This window comes from Vespa mandarinia, chromosome 8 (genome assembly GCF_050613455.1).
Source record: "Vespa mandarinia isolate Hongniang chromosome 8, ASM5061345v1, whole genome shotgun sequence".
Classification (NCBI taxonomy): domain Eukaryota; kingdom Metazoa; phylum Arthropoda; class Insecta; order Hymenoptera; family Vespidae; genus Vespa; species Vespa mandarinia.
Window position 1 is genome coordinate 8,935,001 of NC_140817.1, and position 25,771 is coordinate 8,960,771.

At 35.9% G+C, this 25,771-nt stretch overlaps 1 protein-coding gene across 1 annotated transcript in view; it reads left to right on the forward strand.

Annotated features, from left to right (window-relative positions):
• LOC118446322 (uncharacterized) overlaps positions 1–25,771 on the forward strand; it is a 25,955-nt gene extending 184 nt beyond the window's left edge. The window contains exons 1-2 of the mRNA XM_035876827.2: positions 1–224; positions 23,665–25,771. The exon at positions 1–224 is cut by the window's left edge and continues 184 nt beyond it. Of these exons, the coding sequence (XP_035732720.1) occupies positions 23,672–24,886 (1,215 nt within the window). The 5' untranslated portion in view covers positions 1–224; positions 23,665–23,671 and the 3' untranslated portion in view covers positions 24,887–25,771. The remainder of the gene's footprint in view (positions 225–23,664) is intronic.

The window sequence follows — 25,771 nt, forward strand, 5'->3', positions numbered from 1 at the left end:
TTCCATTTCCAAAACGTTCGTGTCTCTATTCAACAAGAAGATACTTTCTTTTTATCTTTCTGGGATCATCAACTACAACTCTTCAACGGAATTGAGAATTCCGTTCTAAGGCGATTTTTGGATTGATGAAAGTGTCCGACGTTAGGGGAGAGAGGAATGGTGTTGTGATCACGGCGTTGTGCGCTCGAAATTCGTCGGATCTTCGCCGGTTCTTCTTTGATCTTGTAAGTACCTACGATTGGTATGTTATTTTCATTTTTGTTGGTTTCTTCGTTTGCTTTTTTTTTTATTTCTTTTTGTTTTTTTTTTTTCGATAAAGTACAAGTTGCATTGAGACACATCTTAATAAAAACATCGAAGAAAGATATTAGATATTTATCTTTTCATTAAAAGATGACTGAACTAAATTAATCTACGAAAATGCGTATATCTGTTTACGAGGTATATAATTATATAAGAAAAGAATCATTCACTCGTATATAAATTGAACAAACTTTTATAACTGTTTGTTTCTATTTACATTCTACTTACCTACGTTCTACTTACGTTATGGGTTCTACTGATTAGCGAAATTAGCGAAATTGGTATCTATATAAAATTATCATACATATTTTTATAATTATTATACAGATGATTAGAAGATATCTAATTAAGATGCACAGTGGATAAAATGATAAAAAAGATTTTTAGTAAATTTGAAAAAAATTGTCATCATTTTTTTATGACGCCATTAGAATGTATTTATTAAGCTGGTCTTTCAAATTGAAATAGTAATTAAATTTGTACAATATTAAGAATAATTTCTTCATATTATACTTTTGTAATTTTTCCCATTGTACGGACACGTCAAAAGAGAATGATAACTTCTCTGAAGAATCGACGGCCATAAGCCAATAGCTAAATAAGAAGGTTAGCCATTACGAATCTTCAGACACAAAGCTACCGTAAGAAGAATTAAATGAGAATTATGAGATCATCAGCTTAGCAAAATTAGCCAGATTTCTTAATTGGATATAACAGGGATAACGGAGCCTTTCCTTTTATTCGTAAATCGAGAAAAGGGATTAAATCACCCGACGCGTTTGGCAAAGTCGAATGGTCCAAAGAGTTCTTAATCCTTTGCCAATAAAATGAATAGACTTTTAAAAGAATCGACAAGGAACTATTCGTTAATACATCTTTCTCTCTCTAATTAAAAGTATAGTCATAACCATTAAGAGTAATATTAACGGATGCGTCAACTTCATTATAAATAATAAAAATACTATATATATTAAACATAATTACGTTCTGTTGGTTAATATAAATATTTGACAGAACGTTATATATACTCATGTTTCTGTTTCTTTTTCTTAACGAAATCTTATAACAATATAATATAAAAATAAGGAAGACAAAAAATAAATAAATAAAAATAAAAAGGGAACGTTTAAAAAGAAAGGAACTTCCATCCTCATCGCTCTCTTTCTGTCTCTCTCTCTTTCTCTCTCTCTCTCTTTTTCTCTTTCTCTTTCTCTTTCTCTTTAGGAGAAATGCTCAACATATGTATGTAGGTATACTTGGAACGGTGCTTGGAGGATCGTTAATGGAACGGCGGTTCTGTAGTGGCACTGGAAATTAGCGAACAATTAGTTCGGCTTGGCGATGTTTTATAAACACGATGCCCATCGACGAACCATTATTTTGAAGGATTCATCGAGCATACGCCTAGCAAGTTTTGAACTACCTTCACACCGGTACATTTTCTATATATTATATGTACACATACGTACATATATAGAACAACAACTACGTGTATATGTATATATGCGTACATATATATACACAGGTATATATACATACATATACATAGATATATATATATATGTATACATATATATATATATATATATATTTATACATATATTGTTATATATGTATGCATATTCGAAGAATGGCTGTCGTCGAGTACGTCGGAAAGTATCCGAGTAGTATTCGGTATATTCGTCGTAGTCGTTGTAGTTGTCATTGTCAAGCAGTATACTAAGCTCAGGGTAGTAGGTCTTTCGAGTGTTGCCTGCTCGAAAAAAAAAGAAAAAAGACAAGGAGAGGGAACGGTTCGAAGAAGGGGTTCTCTTGTAGTGTTTCGATGCGTTTCAAAGAAGGAAGAGGAGGAGGAGGGAAGGGGTTGGTAGAGGCCTTAGTTGCAAGATGGCTTGGGTGTTGCAGCCTCTTGAAAGCTCGTGCAAACACTTGGGGACAGGGCGTTCGCCTGGTATAACGATTAATATCCCAATAAGGTCTCGTTCACCAACGATGCTCCCTCGAACGAACTGAACGATTCCGTTTTTTATTCTTTGTTTCACTGCGATGGATAGATATAATACTCCAAGAAAAATATTGTTACATTTTCTTAAAACTATATTCATTCTGAGAGATTTAAAGAGGGGGAGAGGAAATCAAATAATTAACATTATGTAGACATTTAGGTATATAATTAACTAGATAAATAGAATAAGTAATCCATAATAATAGATGAGTTGTCTAGAATGTTTGTACCGCATCTCCGCTCGCATATATAAGTACATGTGTATGTATTAAATTATGCAAATATGTATATATGGAAATTACGTCGGTATCTACATATACACACGTTTAACTAAAAACCTTTAGTTTAATGTACTATAATGAAACGAAACATTTAATCAAATCTTTATCAATGTTTCCTTTCTTCTTTTTTCAAATTCTGTCATTTATTTTTTAATAGTTCTAATCTCATTAATGTCTTGAAAACACTTTCCTGACAATTTTGGACAAACAATATTTATTATACCTATATAGTATAGGTATTATTATATATGGTAGGTATCTATGGATAAGCGAAAATATGGAAAAGAATCTTTCATAGCTCGTTCCAGTTTTGAAATCAAGTTCGACAAATCGACCGATTTGTAATCAAGAAAGAAAGAGAGAGAAAACGAGAGAGCAAAGGAGAGCATAAATATTCGAGAACGACAGGAAAAAGATATCGCAGCGGACGTTAGCGACGGGTAACGAGGAGGCGTCAAATTTGTCAGGGAACGTTACGAGGGCACCTGACGAATCTACGCGCCGGCTGACGAGCGCGTGTTAATTTTCTGAAGGAGTCACGCGATTACCATGCGTTATCGCTCAGGTTGTATCTTTTATTTGTAAGGCGTCAACGTTAAGAGAAGAAGCAAAAGAGGGAACAGTTAAGAAAGAACTGGGACATTAATTGCCGACGGCTCTCGACTCTTCGTTCAGAGATATGGCCATGCGTTTCCAAAAACGAGATATCGATTTATTGGCTTACGCAGCCGGTTGTAGTGAAAAGCTGTTTCTTACTTTTAAAAGTCAAATTTAAACCTAAATTTTATTGGTATGTCATATCGAACGAATTGCCTTTTTCATATAAATAACATCTATAGCTTCCCTTTATAGTAAATTCGTTATTAATGATCACAGGATTGTCAAACGGCGATGATATGGATCAATATCATCTCAATTTTATTTCAATCTTACGATGTTTATATGTCAAAGAAAAACAAAAAGACAAGAAAAAGAGGAAATGAAAAAAAGAAACACGGCATTTTATGCTACGCATTGGATTCGTCTCTTGGTAAAAACTGGAATAAAAAAGTGTTATTGAAGTATAAAATAATAACGTTTTCTTTCTCTCTCTTTCTCTTCCTTTTTCAAGAATTATAATTTGTCGTATATTTTATAATATTAGGGGGACCGGAAAGTAATGTTGCTTTCTTAAATTAAATTCAAACGAATAAATTTTTAACAAGTTTTTATTTTTAATCACAATCAAATATCGACATGCGCAGAAACGACATTACTTTCCGGTTCCCCTAATATAATATTTATACTTATAGGTTGAGATACTTAACATATATATTTCGAATAACTTTGAAATTATACGTTTTATATCAGATGTGAAAAATTGTTTTATATGATGCTAAATATTAAAAAATTCTTAGAAATTCTTTCTTCTTTCAAATTTTTCTCATAAAAGTTATTCCAAATTTATATTCTAGATCTTTCACATTGTATGTATGTATGTATATATATTATGTATGTATGTATATATATATATATATATATATATATATACGTTGCGATATCTTTTTGAAAAGAAAAGATTTTTCGAAGCGAACAGTACCACCCTCATTTTCTTCGTCCTCATCGTTTTCCTTTCTCTCTCTCTCTCTCTCTCTCTCTCTCTCTCTCTCTTCTCTCTTTCTCTCTTCCTCTATCTGTTTGAATGTCGGAGACCCAGGTATTATTACGCTACTTGATTTCGCATCGAGCCAGCTGTCTCCGATTATTCGCTATTGAAGTTTCGGGGATTTTCGTTCAAAGGGAAGCCCGCGATCCTCCGCTAATATTTGAGGAGACCGTGCACTATCCTCGAATCGAACGTTGCATCATGATCGTTGATATATTCGTTCATGACCCCGGGCCCATTTCTTCTCTCTCTCTCTCTCTCTCTGTCTGTCTCTCTCTCCCACTCTCTCTCTCTCTCTCTTTCTCTTTCTCTCTCTCTCTCTCTCTCCCCTTTTCTCTTTCTTTCTCTCTCTTTCTCTTCCTCACTTTTTTATCGTTATCGTTTCGACCGTAAAATAACACGAAAGAAGGACGTTTGAACAAGTATAATTTTCAGAATAGTTTGGTAATCGATATACATTATATTATACTTATATATAAAACTATATATATATATATTTATATACATATATATTACAATATATATAATATATATATATTATATTATGTACGTCGTGTGTATACATAGGGATGGCCCACTTTTTTTTCAAAGCTTCAGAAAATTGTCAATTTAATTAATATTCAAAGATAAAAATTATATTTCTAAAAGTGGATACATGAACAAATTATATTTATATACATGTATATTAAAATTAAGATGAAATTAAAAAATAATTTTAGATTAAGAAATTAATCCATGTAAAAGGACATTTTATTGTTCAAATAAACAAAAATTTTAGACATAATTCTGAACAATATTTTAAACATAACAGGAAGAAATTATTTCTTTTGGTTGCATAAAATTTCTCTACTGAGATCAAAAGACAAAAACGTTGAATATTCTTTGAGAAATCTTTTACCACATCTCACACATTGAATCCATTTGTCTTGTTTCAATGTACAGCTGTACTGCTTTTTACGCCTAACGCATTCAGTGTTATTTTTTTCCTCAAAACTTTCTTTAGACTCTTTTAGGCTACAAAATCTGAACAATTTTCATTCGAAGATATATCTTCTGTAGGTAAGACGTTTACGTTTGGATTTGCATGAATTTTTAATAGTTTTGTTACTTTTGTCTTGAAATGTCTCCTATGTTTCCTAATTGTTGAACTCTACACTCAACGACGTACTTGGAGATTGGATTAATTTTATTTAGCATTGTCTAGGTTGCGTCTGGGTTGCAGGAGTCTTTTTATTAATTGCTTATGAACAATCAGTTGATATAGGTTCTGGTTCTTTATTTTCTTTTTTGTATCTTACTTAGTTACATGAAGCACATATTGTTCTGGTTGTTCTTCATTTAACAAAGCATATAATAGACTTTTGTCGTTAAGAATGATTAATACAAAAAATTAAAATCCATCATCTCCGTAAGCAGTTAAGTTTATATCTTAAGAACGTAAAAACATATAATTTTACGATGGATTAATTATTCTCGAAAAAATTGAGAGTGATTGAGAGAGACCAATTCGTTTTTTTAATAATATTATAACAATATCTCATTGTACAATTATAAACATAATTAATGCACCTCATTCAGAAAACGTCATTTTTTTTTTTGGTAAATTATTAGTAAATTATTTAAAGAATAAGTTGATCATTTTAGAGAGTATTTAATTTCTTAATTGAAAAGAAATAAAGAGTATAGTTTTTTAATAAATGACAGTTCTACTACTAAACATGTTTGAAAATCGGAATATTTCTACAAAATATACGACCGAGTTGTTCCATCCGCAAGGCTATCTCACCCGGAATTATATATATATTATATATATATATATTGCCTAATATTTATAAGATTATAAATATGAGAAAAATTATACAATAAATCTACGTGATAAGATATCTACGTGATAAATTTGGAAAGACTTTCAAAATATAATATCAAAATGATAAAATAGCCATAGCAATTTAAAATGTATATAAACATATACGTAGGTACACAAAGTAGATATCGTTTAGTTTTGCGTACAGTTTTATCCTTGTGACTTTTAGTCTACCCTTTCTGCATGTTCTTTCTTCCCTGAGCTTCTCCCCTAAACCGTCGTCGGCTAGAATCAGCGATGGTTAGTCAGATAGCACTTGCGGCGTTACAACGTTTGCACCGGCCCGACCAAGCAATGGCGGGGGTGGTTGCCGGTTCAAACGAGAAAGCGCGTGTATGCGAGCGTGTAGAAGCTCGTCGAAGCGAGGATGGGGTCGAAGGTGGTTGATATCTTGTTGGAGGGCGAGAAATACGAGTCGCTTGTGAAGCTCCTCTCTTCGTTTGCGTGTACGATCGAGTTGAAAAAGGAAGACAGAGAGAGAGAGAGAGAGAGAGAGGGGAAGAGGGAGAAAGAAAAAGAAGATGTGAGTGGGTTGCTTCGTCTGTTCGCACCCCCTTTTTCGCTGTGCTCTTTAAAAAATTAGCTTTCCTACTCGATGACGATTAGCATCGAATAATTCTTTTAAGCTGCCACATCAACGATGCCTTTTGAGTATATAGATACCTATTTATCGTTTTCAAATAAGATACGTCTATCGGTTTACGAGATATACGTGTTATTCAATTGTATAATGATTTATCTTTTTTTTTCTTTTTAGTATCCGCATGAATTTTATTTTTAATAATTTATCAGATATCTAAGATTGAGTATAAAACTATCTAAGATAGAGTATAAAACTATTTTTTTCGACTTATCCATTTAAAATCCTTGAAAATCGTATTAATTATAATTATATTATTAATTCTATATAAATTTATCCCATTCTCTAATGATATTTTTTTTCTTTTTATTTTTATTATTTTTAATATCGACAGATATTTTATTTTCTATACATTATCTATCTATACTCGATCGATATATTCACGTAAGATTTCAACAATATTGTATCTAATAATTACGTATTATCATATTGTATAATAATTTTTCGTTTTTTAGATATTTGATACATATTTTATTTTTATATTTAAATATTTCTTTTTAAAGGTCAAGTATCTCAGACTTTAAAACGATCGATAAATTCATGTAAGGTCCTTCAAAATTGTATGAATTATTACCTGTATAACATCGTACCTTGTAATAGGCATATTTTGAGGGGAGTAGAAAATATCGTTGAAGTGAACTTAATCCGATTTTGCGCCGTACGTTTGCGTATTATTACAAAATGGTTCGCATGCTCCTGTGGCAGAGGGTCAACGGGGTTTTATTGGGCCCTCGGCGATGCGCCACGTAACACACCCATCGCATATAAAATTAATTATTCTCGATTTGACCGGTCAATAAAGAGTCGATTCCATGAGAATCATTCTATGAACAAGTCAATTCGATCGCTTCACAAACATCACATTATCATCGATTATTTTTGACGTTCTCGATTTCTCGAATCGACGTCTTTGTAGTTCGTTTACTATTATTATTATTAGACATTCTTATTATTATTATTGTGATTATTATTATTATTCGAAGAAATTTTTCTATTTTCTTACAATTTACATAAAGATATTACTTTGATAAAGTAAAAAAGTCAAATTAATTTTTGGTATTTTTGATTCTTATTTGTTTCTACGAATAAAACGATTAAATAATTTGAAGTGTGTCTATGGAATAGTTGATCAATGTACGAGTTTATCATTGACGAATATCTCTTCACAGATTATGAATTATTAGCATACTACTCCATAGATACGGTGTGAATCATTGAATTATATTATTCGCAGACACGCAGTGAATCATCGATGTAATATTCTCTAGAATTATTCATTTATCTTATTCGAATTAATTATTATCATTTATCTTATTTGAATTAATTTTGAAATGGTAAGAAATACGGAAAGAAGATAAAATTTCATGAAGAAGAGAACTTAATAACTAATTGAATTGTATCGTACGAATAATAAAACTACAAATAAAAACTTTAATCATTAATTGAATGAAATATATCGAGCTGTCTTGAGTTAAATAGGGTACACCTAATTCATGAATCCACTTTTATTGGAAAAATATGCGAGTTTCGGGCAGGTGAACGCGCATCGTTCCTGGTCAAGCGTTCCTACTGGGTACTCCGATAATTTATTTCTCCGTTTATGATTCTCGATCTTTTCCTGTCGAGTACTCGCGTTTATACAAACTATTTCCGTTAAAGAAATGAAAAATATATACACAAACACACATGCGCGCGCGCACTTATACATGTACACATATATACGCACACTGGCACACACGCGTACATAAACGCACATGTATATATTTCTACGTATAGGTGCCAACAAGAAATCGGATTCGGGGCGTTGTAGGAGTGTTCAGTCACGCTATGGAAATTATGACGTATTACACGATGGCCATTTCGACGTTGCATGTGGCTCAAGCATGCCGTGACTAATAAGCGCGGAGGAAAGCCAGCTTAACATACATTAAAGCCGTTTTATCTACAATGATGTTTGGTATAATCCTTAAAGTTCAACATAAAATTTTCAATGATCTTTTATTGGAAACTAATTATTCTAATAAAAATGATTACTTTTCTGGCACATACATAAGGTATCATCTTTAATAAGAAGAGAATTTATTGATAAATATATAATTATCTTCCTTAACAAAGATAATTCCTATATATAATACTATTTAGTATTATTTCGAATAGAATGAAACTAAAAAAAAGGAAAAAAATAGAAAAAAAAGAAAAAAGAAGAAACAATTAACGTGTAAAATTCAAGACGTAGGTACGATAATTACAGCGTGAAATTCCTTTCACGGTCGGAAAGTCCTCGGGGCCGATTCGAAGATCGTGTTATCTCGTTCGCCACGAGACTGCTAATTACTCGATGCTTATTCGTGTTATCTCGATTATTTTAATTAACCTACCACTTCGCTGTGTGCCTACATATGAAAAATTCTTTTCTATATACATACTTAGATATATACATAGATAAGTAGATATATAAACGAGAAAAGAAAAAAGAGGGAACGTGTCGTCGATTTGCCATTTTAATCTCTTAGATAGACTATGATCGAAAGTTGTAGACAGAACGTTTCTTTTCTCCATGAAGTATCTTGCATGTCTGTCGTCCTCTCCGTGTTGCGTCTAAACGAAGAAGAACGGAATATATTTTTGTTTTAATCTCGTTGTGGCATATTATGTTGAACGTCATGAAGCCGAGACTAGATACACAATCATTAATTATACGAGTTCTATCGATTTACCTACATACGTGAGTTATGTTATAGGTGTACAAATACGCAAGTACGTACGTAAGTACCTACATATATGCGTATATGCTAGAGTACGTATAAACGTATGATGGAGGTGTTCGTTCGTTGACACGCAAATTTCGCTTTATAAATGCTTACATACATAGATACTTAGATATGTACAGGGTGGTCACTGAAAGACTGAATAATATAAAACAAAAATAACTTTTACAAACATATGTTTTTCAGTGATCATCCTGTATTATACTATTATCATGGTATTTGCAAGAAACTAATTACACAAATCTCATATACTTATATCTTATCGCTGTTTATCTCGATACCAATGTGCTCTCGATTTGTTGTCTCTCCTTTTTTCTTCGAATTATCAACTCCCGTAGATCCCGTTCGATGAAAGAACGATCGATCTCCTGTCTGACTTTTCTCTCTCCCTTTTATTTCGTTATCGATCAACGAAGATCTCTCCTGGGTCCTGTCGTGCGAGTCGCGAGATAGGGAAAAGTATGCTTCTAACCGAAGCTCGCCAGGAGTTATAAATGTAACAGAGAGAGAAACGTAAGCAGAGGTGCACGGTAAACCGGAAGTTCATGCTTATTCACTGTGAGCAGCACCGAAAGGGCGACTGGGTATAATTTACGTATAAATTAAGCGGAATGAATCAACGGCGAGAGCGATTAATCGCAATGACCTCTCGCCGCGATAATAACGACGCTCGCTCTTGTTTACGAGGGCTAAACGAATATATTAGCTTTTTCATTAGCACGCCACGTGGACGTTTGAACACTGTCTCTCTTTCTCTCTCTCTCTCTCTCTCTCTCTCTCTCTCTTGATGAGATACTGGCAATTACCTAGCTGGCTCTTCCAGGTACCAAAATGATGAGAACCCTTCAATTTTAACAACTTCCAGAATACACCCTTCAATCCCATAAAAAACAAAACTCCAAACAATTTCCTTGACCGATCGAACGAACGAACGAATGAATGTTTAAACGTTTTGGAAGTAAAGAGTTAGGTGGTAGAAAGTTCGCACGGCTGGATAAGCGAATAGAAACGATGGCGGACGCATCGCGGCAGGAAGTGATTCTATTCATGAAAATGCGATTCCCATAGTTCGCCGTGCTTGAACGAATACGAATGCACGAAAGGGGAAGAAAAGCGTACATGTACTGAGGGTGGGGGAGGGGCTGGATTACACGAAGTAAACAGCCCGTGAAATTACCTTTTAAATATTAGATTATGATTAAATGTGTATCTACCTCGAAGGCATTAAACGTTCGGTTCCACCCTCTCTCTCTTTCTCTCTCTTTTTCTCAGGTCTATCTTACCCGTGCGTTTCATAAAGCCAATGGGGGTGGTTTATATGGCGGACGAGAGACTCGAACCACCCTTCGAAGCTGTACGACGATATCAATCAGCTCTCGCCATCAGATAAGATTGGTTGCTCAAGAACCGAGTGCTTATTCAAAACTCGGATAATGCTCCTTGCATTCTCCCACCTTATTTACTTTCCCGCGTATCTCCTTTAACAACGAAGAGCGGAAAATGACAAGTATTAACTAGTGCTCGATATCCTCGTGGAAGGAAATCAAGAGATTAGACGAGATTGTTAATAATATAGTCTTTAAAATCGAGAGTGATTTATACGTCTTGACGTTTTTTATTTCTTTCTTTTTTCTTTCTTCTCTTTTTATTTATTTTTTCTACTTGCATAATCAAATAGATGGAATAATTTTATTAAAAAAAATAAAACAATAAAAAAAAAATAAAGAAGAGAAAAGAAGAAAAGAAAAATAAAAGATAAGAAGAGATTATAAATAAAGTCCGTTCCTGTTTTGTTAGCGTCTAATTAGTATCGTTAACTCGCACCGGCATCATAAACGCCCGTTGTGGCACCTTCGGGCAATAAATTTGCCAGCTACTCCCCCGTTGGATTTTAAAAGGCCGTTCTTAAAGGTGAACGTGATCGTGAATGCGCGCGCGCGAACTCGCATTCACGAGACAGGCAGGTGGTTATATCCGGCCGGTGCTCGCGCCGTGTGCATATATATGCATATATATGCATAAAAAAGAATACTGCCCAGTGGCAATACAACATAGAACTACACCCCCGCCACACTCTTTACCTTTGTTCTTAAAAACTCGCAAGGCAGAGAAACTTTCCAGCGTGAAGCGCAAGCATATGCATTGCTCACTTAGGAAGATTGATATAAGGCGATATAGCTACAAACTCCGGTGGCCGTCCTCATCGTATATACATATATCTGTGTGCATGTATACCTATGTGTATGCGTGCTCGTAACGCAACATGCGTGAACGTCCGCAATTAGGCGACAAGACGGAACGACTTGAGGGGTAATTCCTGTGCGAGCATGGAATCAGCCAGAAGGGAAATTTCGGTTTTTATGAGGTTCCTAAGAGCAAAGGCGCGAAGCGGAAAACGAGTGCTGGGAAAAATATTTATGATCCTATTCATCCCTCTGACGCATTCTTAATACATATAGATATAGATATATAAAATAAAAAAAAAGTATAAACAAACGAAAAAAATGTCAAGATTTTGTTAGAGTTAACCGTCAATGCAATCTTAATTACGATATTATGGTGAATTATGGTGAAAAATTTTTAATTATAATCGAACGATCGAATTTATCGTACTTGTTAAAAACATTAGATACCTACCGATATCACGATATCTTTTTTGTCGTTAACTGGAAATAAAAGTAAAACGGTTATTGAGTGTTTTCAGCTATAATTCGACGATTTTAGCAACCGTATTGCCCAACAAGTAGTTTTCACGTGAGCCAGTCCTCATTCTTCCTCTTCCTTCCTCTTTCTATTGCTGTGCGAGAAAGCGACTCCTTCGTTCCGTTTAAGGGCCACGAGAAGGTCGAATTCTCCGGGGAGAGTTTGTCAAGTAAAAGCCACCCTTACACCGTTGAATCGAGGGGTTCTACCACAATACAAGCAATAACACGTACCATCGCCAGGCCTTCTACGTCGTCCAACCCTCCCTTACTTCTCCATCGACGTCGTTGACGTCGTCGTCGTCGTCGGCATCGTCGACTTCTCACGCCACACGCACTCTCTTACCTTAATCGAGGAAGGATGATTTGGTCTTAAATAAACTTTTCACCTCCACCAGCATCACATCAGCGACCACTACCCTCTCTTCTTCTTCGATCCCTCGTCACATTTATCACATAAATTGTCGAGTGGTCATTTTGATTACACGATCGACCTCCCTCTTTCCTCTCTCTTTCTCTCGCTCTCTCTCTTTCTCTCTCTCTCTCTCTCTCTCTCTCTATCTATCTTTCTCTTTTGATAGTCACCGATTTCTCTTCGGACTCCCATTCTAGAGTTCAGCGGATTCAATTTGAACCACAAAGGAAACGTCGTACCTACTACGAAAGTCGTACTTTTACTTATAGGAAGACGCTCAAATTCACAAACTCATCGAATTTTGTTGATCGAGTATTTCTTTTCTTTTCTGCTTTTTTTTCTATTCTACCTCGTTCTTTGACCTTTCAAAAACGTGACCATCCCTATATCACACATACACACACACACACACATTCATACACGTTTTATTCGTAGACGGTTAAGAGAAGAGAGAACGAACAAAAGGCTGATCGCTAAAGGCAAACTTCACGGTGGGAGGAGTAGACGGTATTATTCATCAGCGAGCGGAAACGCTTGGAAGGTACACCAACTTCCGGCCACGTGTCTATCCACGAAGATGGACCAATCGGCTGTTTCGTTCCAAGAGAAGATTCGCCGAACGCTTTGGCACGCTCCCTACCGATGAAATTATTCAAATGGAATTCAACGTGAACGCTTTGCCAGCTGTCTCTTTTGCTCTCTTGCTCTCGACTATGTAGACGATTTCAAAATTTCGAAGGACTTTAGTGAAATATGGGAAAGAAGGAATGATTAACTCACCCGATAAATAAATTCTTTTTTCTTTTACTTTTCTCTCGTATCTCATCTACGAGATTTTTTTTCCAATATTTCTAAAAGCTTCAGATATATAAGTTCATTACAAAATTATAAAATAATCTTAAACTTATATTATAATCTCTATCCTTGAGATATTTCGAACGAGATTATAAACGAAGGGCGACTATCGATAATGTAAAAAAGAAGAAAGAAAAAAAAGAAAAAAAAGAATCGCAAAAGAATACAAATTATTCGGAAAGAAATAATTTGCTATGGAATAATGAAGGAGAATGAAAGTATCTATAAGTTAAAAAAGAAGGCAAGAAAAAATGAAGTTGGATTTTACGCCTCTATAAATCTCTTCGAGAAATCATCGTTCGCTTACGACTGAGGTCTTCATTCTAGCACGCTAAAGGTGAGCGTTGCTAAAGACGAAAAGGGGGTTGGAACCACGGGGGCAAGTTGCGACATTTAATGCGTAATATCCTATTTAATCTTCGATGAAAAGCGCTGTATGATGGTCTGCATTGGAATAAAGACGGTTCCAGATAGAAAGAGAGAGAGATAGTAAGAAAGGAAGAGAGAATACGGAGAACGAGAAAGTTTCACGGGGGTAACCAGGAGATGGTTAAGGGCATTCAAACGTCCCAACCACTCGCGAGAGTTCTCTGTCTCTCTTTATACTTCTCTCTTTTCTTTCTCTCTCTTTCTCTCTCTCTCTCTCTCTCTCTCTCTCTCTCTCTCTCTCTCTTTCTGTCTCTCTATACCAAGATCTGCAGAAAGCCTCGAGGGATTGGGGGTGGCAGATGGCAGTCGTCGGACCAGTTCTTTCCAACGCGTTGCCCCAACGGAATGCTACTGGAGCGGATACCCACTTATTTTAGAAAAGGGACAGAAAGATTAAGTGACGGGCAAGACGTACCGACCAACTTTTGAGTGTCGCCCTCGCGGTGATCAATGTCTCCTTTAGTTTAAGAATTTAGTATGCTTTTATTTTCCTTGAAACTTCTTTTCTTAACATTGTTTATATCAGAGATCGAATTATTTTTCGAAATGAAAGTATATTTCTCTTTCAATTTTTATTTTCTTAGCAAAGGTCGAAGGTGATGAATCTATGTTACTTCTTTTAAAGTTACTTCAATCATCGAAAGATGTTCGTGTTCAAAGCGCTTTACCCTCGCAAGGGACTGCTTGTTCTCTTGCTTTTTCTTTCTCTCTCTCTCTCTCCCTCTTTCTCTTTTTCTATCTTTCTTGGAATGGTATGGTTCGTTCGTTGAGGAATATGTTGTTGGCGGATTTGACGTGGTTATCAATAGATCGCAGATGTAATAGACTGCACGTACCCTAAATCGAGCACATAACTGATATCTGATAAGAAACCAATAGCTGTGACGTGATTTGCATGCGACTATCTCGTATATCCTTTTCAACTAATACATCTGAGAAGTCGTCGTTTCTTTGTAATCGTTTCAAGACACGAGATGATTTTTATCACGACCTCAAACAACGTATAGAAGATATCAATATAAAATGGATTTATAAAACACAATGCAAAAATTGTGACGTGTTCATAAAACACGGTATACAGATATCTAATTTAATTTGATCACTTTATAAATAAGTATCTTCATTGTTTTTTATGACACGAAAGTATATCTCGAGGACAAAGTTGCATCGTTCGAAAGAGAGATATACAATGATATGCGTAGTATTCTATTTGTTTATGTACGTATGTATTAGTATATTAAAATCACTTTTTCATATCACAATAATGCAATAACTTACTTGGTAATATAAAATAATAAGTGCGTGTGTATATATATAATTATCACATAATCTCTATAATTGAGATATTCTGAACGAGATTATAAGCAAAAGACGACCATCGATAATGTAAGAAAGGAAAAAGATGAAAGAAAAAAAAATCGCAAAAGAATACAAATTATTCGGAAAGAAATAATTTTCTGTGGAACAACGAAGGCGAACGAAACTACCTATACGTTAGAAAAGAAGAAAGAATCAAGTTGGATTTTATACCTATAAATGCATACACACACATATACACAACTGATGCTATCTAATTAATTTACATTTAGCCAAATCTCTGGAGTCCCAAATATAGCACGCACATATATATATTTATTTTTACTCGTATTTTGTCAGAGTGCACGTGTTGTGTATCCTACTATCAATAGAATTTGTTTAACTTGGCGTACATGTCCTTTATGAATTCTAACTATGATAGAAATGTATCAGATTTATCAAACGTATGTAAAGAGTTTCAGCACGTATTCATAAACGTATCATTCATACGTATTTATAATACATATATTTATACTGCAATATGCAAAATGTATGATTTACATATATTAAAGTTATTTAATTTATTATGAACCATATGGGAAATCACGAAAAATTTAGCAATAATAAAAAGTTTCGAAACGCCTAATGATTAAAAATTAATTCAAAATAAAATATAATAAATCCGAGGTGTTGATTTGTTTATTCACTTTATATACATACATATTTATTTATCAGGGATCGTGTAAATATTTTTTGGAACGAAAAGAAGGTCGTGAATGAAAAATATTTGAGGAGCCCTGATTTATAAGAATCGTATAATACGGATACTGGAATCCATTGTATTCGATTTTGCGATAAGCGATTCTGATGAATAAAACGTATCATTTAAAGTAACGAATTTATGTCTGAAGAATGAAACTCAAAGAAAATTCGGTTTTCGTCAGCTGGCCTCCTTCTTTTTCCTTCAGCTTTTTTTTCTTCGATCTGATCGTTTACCGCGATCCGATATCCTCGAATCCGATCGTCTGGGCACGCGCCACTCGAGTCGGTTCCTCCATTCATCTCGCGATGATTTCTGAGGACATGGATAAGTATGCCGTACGTAAACGTACAAGGAGAGGCAAATGGCACGCGAGACTTCCGCTTGCTCGCGCCACCCTTCTCAAGGCGAGGCCAAGCTCATTGTCCGTGCAGCAAGCCGGTATCGAGTTTTCAAGCTATTCTTCTTTCTTTCGCTGCTCGAATCGAGATCAAGGAGTGAATGGAACCTAGGCGGAAGCGTGTTGACGCGCACGCCCGCCACACCGGCCAAATTCAAGGCGAGGGTGTTCTTTACGTCTTCTTTTTTCTACACCCCGAGAAAGGGAGAAACCTACCCCGTTTGTTATGCTCATTGTCTATCACGATGGGTGGGGACGATCAAGAAAATAGATTCGTGCCAACAGCCTGCTTGCCGATTAAAACCGGACGTTACGAATCTAAGCCTAACTATTCTTGTTTTTTTTTTATTCGTTTCATATATCAAGAAAGAAACGATCGCTTGAGAAAGAAAATTGAAAAAAGAGTAACTCGTTAAATCGTTAGATCTACAATAAGTATTAATTTTTATATTAAAAGAAAAGTTTTTAAAACAAAATTGATATGTATATCATCATTCTTATGATGCGGTTCATCTATTAAGAAGGTCTTTCGAACATGGAAATCAAGAAAGGAACTCCTTAGATCGTTAAAGATAGAAGAAACGTTTAATTTTTTAATGAAAAATGTTTAAAATGTTTATTCTCATTTTATCTATTCGATTCATATATCAAGAAAGAGAAGATGTTTCGAGAAAAGACAATCAAGGATAGGAAACTCGTTAGATTGTTGGATGTAAAACAAATGTTGATTTTTATACAAAAAAGTTTAAAAAATTAGTTTGTTTAAATCGATCAACATAAATGTCAATATTATAAAAATTCAGTTGCACTCTTCTTATTTTCTGATTCAATTTCATACCTACCTACATAGAAACGATTCCCATAAGTTTTTTTTCGTCTCTTCAAAAGCCCAAAACATACCAGAATGGGAACTGAATGGTTCATGACAATGGCAGCTACGATTGTTTTTCTAACTTTTATTCCACTCATTATTTTACCATTTATATATATACGTATACATATATAAATACATATATAAAATACGATCTCGTCATCGTTGGCGATCGTTATTATGTTTGGCGAAGGGCAAACGATCTCGAGTTACCCGCGACCCTTTGTGTCTAAACGCGAACTATGTATGCTGAAAATGCGAAATGAACGCTCGCAGACGGCACGCAGAGACGCCCGCTGTTTCTAGACGCACGTATGGTAAAAGGCACACGCGTCCTGTCTACCTTTCGACAAGGTTTGGGGTATGTCGCTAAAGAATAAAAAAAATTGTCGGTCGTCGGCAACCCCCGTTGTTCTTAGGAAGTGAATACGACTTCTATTCTCGAATGAGAACGATCTCAAATTTTTCAAGAAAATATCTGTTCGTTAGTAGTTATAGATTTATACATTTATCTACTTACAAGTATATATATATATTATTTCAGTTTTATTTTATTTTGTCGTAACAAATTCTTAATTGTTATTTTTTTTCTTTTTGTAGTTTTTAAATATAATTTATACTTAATATAATACGATTATAGAAATAAAAATTTTCACATTAAGTACGAGATATGACAAAAAATTGGCTTAGATATAGAAAGTCAACCAATTTGTGGAAACGACTATTTAACGTCTAATTTTGAATGCGGAAATTTCATTAAAAACTTAATAATAATTTAGGAATAAATAAAAATAAGTATTATAAATAAAGATATCTTGAATTAAATTATCGACCAGTGCGAAATGACCTGTAAAAGTAAACGTCTGAAGTATTAGAATAAACTTGAATTTGTTTCGTCGAATGATGCTAAATAGAACTTAGCTCGTAGAACATGCTTTTTTATTGGGTACGACATGCTAGTAAAACTCAAGGGTGGCTCGTGTTAAAGAGGAGAAAGGAAAGGAAAGAAGCGGTGATAACGAGAGAGCTCAAGGTGGCACGGTACCGGGGTTAAAACTGGCAAGAGAGGAATGGAGAAACCCCCTGCGGACTGCGCAGCTGTGAACCTCCCGCTAACTCTGTTCAGTAATATGTGAATTCGAGATATATCGAGCTCAGCAGGACTCGTTGCCATTTTGCAAACCCATGCTCGTTATTAGTTGAACTGCTGTTACGACGATTTCTCAGAGTCTTCAATTCTTCTTTTTCTTGGACCTGAAGTTAAATATTTCATGTTAACACGACGTTATTTAAAAGCAATCATTTTATCAAAATGATATTGATGTTGTCAATCAAATTCAAAGTTTTTCTCATTATTTTAATATTAGATGAAAATAATGAAAATTCATATTTTCAATAATTATACAAATATATATAGTTAGAACGAATTAATTTATTATACTTTATTCACTTCATTCCGTAATTTATATTGTTTTTTTTTAATGAAATTTTATAGATGATAACCTTTACAAATTAAAATTTAATGATATAAAAATGTTAATGAGTTAATGTTATCGATTGCCATAGGCGCAATGAGATTCCAAACGAAGTTTAAAAGAATTTTTCTTCGATCATTAATTCCGACTAAATAATAATCTAGAATCGGCTTAACGCATCATCGTCCAAGTATTCGTTGATCGAAGAAAACAAGACGAGGGTGATGCGACATGGTCGAGTTATGGGACTTAGGAAAAGCAAGTGGGGCTGTGTATTGTGTCTCCCGTCATCCTCAGTCGAGGCTTTTCTTACCCCAAATGCTAATTATATGTCAAGCATTCACACGACGTATCACGAAAGGCCGATTGTCGGAGATGGAACAATGGTGAGGGCAAGGCTAATAGGGCCGATCAAGAAACGAGGACAATGTCGGCCATCCTAAACGTCTCTTTTGGATTGACTGTGATCGACGTTTACTTATATTTTGAGAAATCGACTGTGAAAGATAAAAAAAGGAAAATGAAAAATAGTCAAATTAATTAAAAAAAAGAAAGAACAAAAAAAAATACTTTACTTAGTTATTTTACGAATGTCAACGTTTAGATTTCTAAAGTTGTTGACTGGAAAAAAACTTTTGAAATTTCACGCGTAATTTAAAATAATACATATATCTACTTATATACAATTACCTACTTACAAATTTCAAATTTTAAAATCTCGGAAAGACCGATTGTAGACGGCACGAAAAAGTTAAACAACCTACGAAGGTACTATTCTCTGGTGTGCCTTATTTTCCTTATCGCCACTTAAGGCAGAAGAGCGATAGGCGTCCGAACGCATGCCGAGGTACACACGTAAGAGGAAACCGTGATTGATGCATTCTACACACGCAAATCCTTTAACCAACTATCCCTCCTCCTCGAAATTTCAACTACCCTCTCCTTTCGAAATTTCAAAAAGGTAATAGGTACTTCTGTTTGTCATATCTATGTCGAATTATTCGTCATTAGTAATTTTAAAATGTAGTTGTATTTTCCACATAGCGTACGTAAATTTTCCGACATCTAATTAAATTTGTTTAAAAACAAATCGAAGTTTTTCTTTAAACATTCAAAACATAAAAATTCGATTCCTTAGCATCGTTAGAATCGTACAATCGATTATTATCCAAACGAATTTGTTCTAACTCATTACTAGTAAAGATATCGATAAGGTTTCGTTTACGGTCTAGACTTTCTATTTTCTCTCTTTCTCTTTCTCTCTCTCTCTCTCCCTCTCTTTTTCTCTTTCTCTTTCTATCTATCTATCTTTCTCTCAGTCTCTCTCTTTCCGTGGTTTCAATTATCCTCGATTCCGATCGAAAATAAATGGACTAAGAGAATGAAGTGTCTATCGTTGGGCGAGGATAAGGAATGGGGAAAGGTAATTAGCGAGTTGGCAACGCGACGAGTAAATTTACAAAGCCATTTCAAGTTCTTTTGAGCTCCTTCGATTTTCTTTAAGTTCCAAGATATCCGTTCGAATTTTCCTTAATAATCTATTGAAACTGATTTGATTCTTAGCGCGGTGATTTGTAACCAAATCTCGGTAAACTTTGTACATTTAATGCCAATCATAAAATATACGCTAAAATAGACGTTTCGTTCTCGATTTCGTTTAATTTTTTTTATATCGAGATACCTACCTAATATCGTTTTCTATTATCGTATCTTCGTTATATTTCAGATAAATGTTCAGTTCGTTTTAATAATGATTAAGCTGAATTATGAGAATTACATTTCCCATGGATAAATTTTTAAGGATAATTCAGCATAGGGATAGTAATAGATTCAAATTCTTATAAACATTTAAATTTTTCATAAAATATTACAAATCATTATAATTATTTTCAAACGTATTATTAAAAATATAGTAATAGTCCAACTATAAATACACAAATAGTCCAATTAAAAAAGTAAAATAAATACAAAAGAAATACTTAAAAATATTCAGGTTGGGAAACGGATAAAGTCGGTCGCGTGGGTCGCACGATCGAATCGGCTCGAATTAAGAAAACAAAATGGTCCCTGTTCGAGCGTCGGCCATGCTTTCGCTGAGATTGAAATAAATTGGTAGAATTGCTGGGTGGCTGCGTACCGCGAGAACGGGGAGCGATACTGATTACGTTGGCCGCTCGTTAAGCACTGTAACAATGCCAGCCCCCACCATATCTCTTGTAGCTACCACTCCCCCCCTCATTCTCCTGCCAGTCCATTCCTCCACGCGCGTTCGCGCGACCGATACCTACGCTAGCCAATCGTCTATCGTTTTACCCCACTACTACCAACCTTGTGCGGCTTTACCCTATGCTTTTTACTCTTCTCTCTCTCTCTCTCTCTCTCTCTCTCTCTCTTTCTCTTTCTCTCTCTCTCTCTCTTTCTCTCTCTCTCTCTCTCTTTTTCTCTCTCTCTCTCTTTCTCTCTCTCTCTCTTTTTCTCTCTCTCTCTCTCTTTCTCTCTCTCTCTCTCTCTTACGAAAAGAAGAGGACAACGACCACAGACGGAAACCGAATAACTATACCTATAGAGGATAGCTTACGGCCAGACGAATATGCTAAAAGTTTATACTGAAATTTTATTGAACCAGTGAAAAAGATAATATACACATGTCTGTTGATTTTAATAACAACGAGTAGATTTTCAGAGAAGAAACATATAGTGTTCCAATGAATAAATATCCAAACGCAAAGACAGAAAACTATTACAATGTATGTACGGAAGCGTGTGCATTTACGAAAGAAAAAAAGTGAAAAAAAAAGAGATCGATTAAAAGACATAAAAAGGAGACATTAAAAATAGATAGAATAGAATTATAATAAAAATAATATAGAAAAGATGTACGTTTATAAATCTAATTTGTCTACGAAGTAGGAATATTTTTACTAACTGTTGAGAAATATCGAATCAAGAAAATATTCTCGAGAAATTTTTCTCTATAATGAAGGAAGGGCAAGAAAAAAAGACATGTGTTGAACTTTTATTCGTTGTAAAAAAGGGGTTGGAGTGTGGAATAATTGTGGCCTTTGTCGATATTAAATTTTGGACAGTGGTGGTTTGCCGTTCCATGGCGGCCAACGCTATGTTCTCTCTCTCTCTTTTTTTCTCTCTTTCTATCTCACTCTCTTTCTTTCTCTCTCTCTCCCTCTTTTTAGCTATAGGTCATAGGGGCGTTTCGGGGGTGCGAGGTAACCGTTTTCCCTCCTCAAATCTCTCTTCTCTCTCACAACGGCCTCGCTTTTCCACTTATCGACCCCCACGGTTATTAGGGCTGCCTTTGCCTCCAGGGACAATCGAAGGTAGGTACCCGACAAATGGGCGGGGCTTGACGGAGGGTCATACCCGTCGCATTCCACCCTGACACCAGTTTCCTACTTTCTCGAAAGTCGCACCAAAGCGAAGATGGCGAGATTTCAAACGTTTCAAAATTAATTAGGGCTTTGCTACTTTATCGTATTAGATATCTTTGTCTAACATTTCATCGAAAATCAAAAGCGATGTTAAAGAATATTAATCAATTTGTCTCCGTTCTAACAATTTGATCTTACAATCGTAAAGTCATTTGATCGATTAAATCATTCATACATATCCTATATGTACTTATTTTCTATCATTTTCATTGTTTAATTTTATGTCGTAGTACGACAAAAGCTCAATGAAAAAGGAACGAGGGAATTAATAGTCGGACGAATATCTCTCCAGTATGCATCCACCATGCTCTGATTACTCGACAACCCTTGCTCTCGTATATCATAAATTTCGTATTGAAGATTCAACAGTCGTCATAGTGATGCGGAGTAGCGACTATTTCATGGAAACCAACGGCAAGAACCCGAACCAATTCTAGCCGTCATTCCAAGTCCAAAAGTAACTCGTCATCCGAGGGAGCAAACATTTCTACTTTTCGATGTGCAAACCTTGCTCCCGGAAAGCTTGCTCTTCAACTGTGCTGACCATTTCGCATCTCATTCAACCTTGCTATTCATCCCCCACCTTTTATCCCCTCTAACGATTCACATACTTAATGGCCCGTTTAGCTGTGCATTTATACAGCTTCATATACTGTATTCTACGAATAAATAGTTTAACTGTAATTTTTTGCAAATAAAAAAAGAAAGAAAAGAGTAAGAAGGAGTATAATAAAAATGAATCGTAACAATCACGATCATCTCGAGAAAATATAAATGACGAAAAGGAATTCATAGAAAGGAGATGAGAAGGAGTAGCTAGGGGTAATGTCTATCACGAAACACGTAAAGGCAACGTAGAGTGCGAAACAACGTACGCGAGGATTCCTTTGTGACGCGAAGCTGCTCGACGTTTGCCAGCCCCCATCGTTCAATGCGGAGCGTTCTTTTTTTATGTCAACACGAGGGCCAATTGAGTGGATATAATAGCGGTACCACATGTTTCACTCGGATTCGCCGACATGTGGGCTATGCTGGTAATGCATCTGTACGTGTGCGAGAACTCGCGCGCGCATGTGCTTTCACGAACGGGTCCGTGTTGGCTGCATAGGGTAAATCGCACGAATAATAAACGACGATCCTCGAAGTCATCTAATTGATCGTCGTGATTTCGCTATTCCTGTCTCTCTCTCTCTCTCCCTCTCTCTCTCTCTCTATCTATCTCTTTCTCTCCCTCTCTCTCTCTCTATCTATCTCTCTCTCCCTCTCAATCTCTCTCTCTCTCTCTCTCTCTCTCTCTCTCTCTCTCTCTCTCTCTCTCTCTCTCTCTCTCTCTCTCTCCTATTTACTCGACCGTCAATGCCTGGCACACTTCAGTACGTCCTCGCTCGAGAAACACTAGTTGAATTAGCTTCACGAAACGTGCCTTCGATTGTAATTTCGATTATTGTTATGATCGTCACTTTGAAATTTTTCGAAGGAGAATCTAACGGGTCGTTCTTAACGTTTCAGACATATCATGCAACCATTCTCGACGGGCAACACGATGGCGACGGAGACACCGACCAGTCTGCCACCGGAGAAGGTGAGCTCGCCACCACCCTCTCGGAACTTGACCTTCTCCATAGCGAAGATTATGGAACCGGACAAACGTCTAACCGAGCAAGCGAACGTAGCTCAAACAGTCCAAGCAGCGGTCGTACCACCGCCATCGACAACGACGGCGACTCCTACGACGACTCCACCTGGTATACTTCATCAGGCATCGCATATTCCGGCGCTTACCCAGCGTTATTCAGCCCATCTAGAGTCGGCCTTCAAGAAGTACGTGCCAACATTGAGGCATCAAAATCTTTATCCCCTCCTTTACTATCATCCGAGTCCATTGTTAAGGGCCTTTCCAAGTTCACCAGCGACAACTCAAAGCGTTCCACAAACCTCCCCACCACCCAGTTCTGTTCAAGACACTTCTATTTCCTCGAGGCTAAGCCTAATGACGATCTCACCGGAAAGTCAACGTGGAAAGAAAAGTCCGGCGCCGCGGAATGAGCTAAACGGTACGAACAAGCAAAAGACCTTTACATGTTCCGAGTGTGGCAAAGTCTTCAATGCACATTACAATCTTACCCGGCACATGCCCGTACACACAGGAGCTCGGCCATTCGTATGCAAGATATGTGGTAAAGGATTTCGTCAAGCGAGTACTCTTTGCAGGCACAAGATCATACACACTGCTGAAAAACCGCACAAGTGTCAGACATGCGGTAAAGCATTTAATAGGAGTTCCACGTTGAATACTCACACTCGTATACACGCTAATTACAAGCCGTTTATATGCGAGTTCTGTGGCAAAGGATTCCATCAGAAAGGAAATTACAAGAATCACAAGTTGACGCATAGTGACGAGAAGGCGTACAAATGTACTGTATGCAACAAGGCATTCCATCAGATCTACAATCTCACTTTTCACATGCATACGCATAATGATAAGAAACCTTTCTCATGTAAGATATGTGGCAAGGGCTTTTGCAGGAATTTCGATTTGAAAAAACACATGAGGAAACTTCACGACACTGGTTTACCCGTACTCGCTGGACTTGGTACTTCGAGTCAAAGTCATAATCAACAACCAGGATACGCGTCGATGCATCAGCCACCCGATGGACGTCCTTTCGTCAGTCCATTCCTTCTACCACCTCCAAATTCGACCAATTATCTCACTAAGATGTTGTGACATAGTGAGAACATTCCTTACCCGAGGAAAACTCAATGCCCATTGATGTTGGCTCCTCCTTGTTACGCCGGAGACATCGCTCAATTGGCCCAACCTTCAAAGTGAAAACGGATCAAACGACAGCCAATGTGTGACCATGACTGAAATGACAAATCTTAAAGCTCTCTTCGACGATATTTGATCGTTCAAAAAGAAAATAAAGAAAAGAAAAAAGAAACAAAAACAAATACGTTATCCCGTTTTCTCGAATTCATCGAAGATTTACGAAATGAAATATCATTGAAATCCCGATTACCGAAGGATGCCTATTGCTCTCGACATTTTTGTCAAAGGCGAATTATGTCCGCAACGTATCATACACACTCCGTTGAATCTACTCGAGTTCAGCAGTCCAATGGGAACATCTACACCTGTTTCGGCTAATACATCTATGTAATTCCCGCGAGAAAAAAAATCCAAAACGTTTATCGTTACTGACAGATTTCGATCGAGCGTTAGCCCTCGAAAATTGTCCTCTCGTTCTTGCTCGGTGAATAACGTTCCATGTATTGTTCATCTAACATTGTACATGATGATATCATCATTCGAATTTCTTCAAGATTAGAGAAACATTGCTAATCGAAAAAAGAGATCAGTGTTGAGTACATAAACGATTAATCAAAGATGTATGGACTCTTTTACATACAACAGACAAAGATCGAGCACTACGAGCGTTCAAACTGATCTATCGAGCAAATCAATGGATGATTCGATCAGTACGCTTCTTATCAATGACTACACATACGTGTAAATACTTGTAAATATTTGTATGTGCAAATTAAATACATGGTATGGTATGCAATAGATGTACATGTGTATGTGAGTGATTGAGTGAGAAAGAAAGAA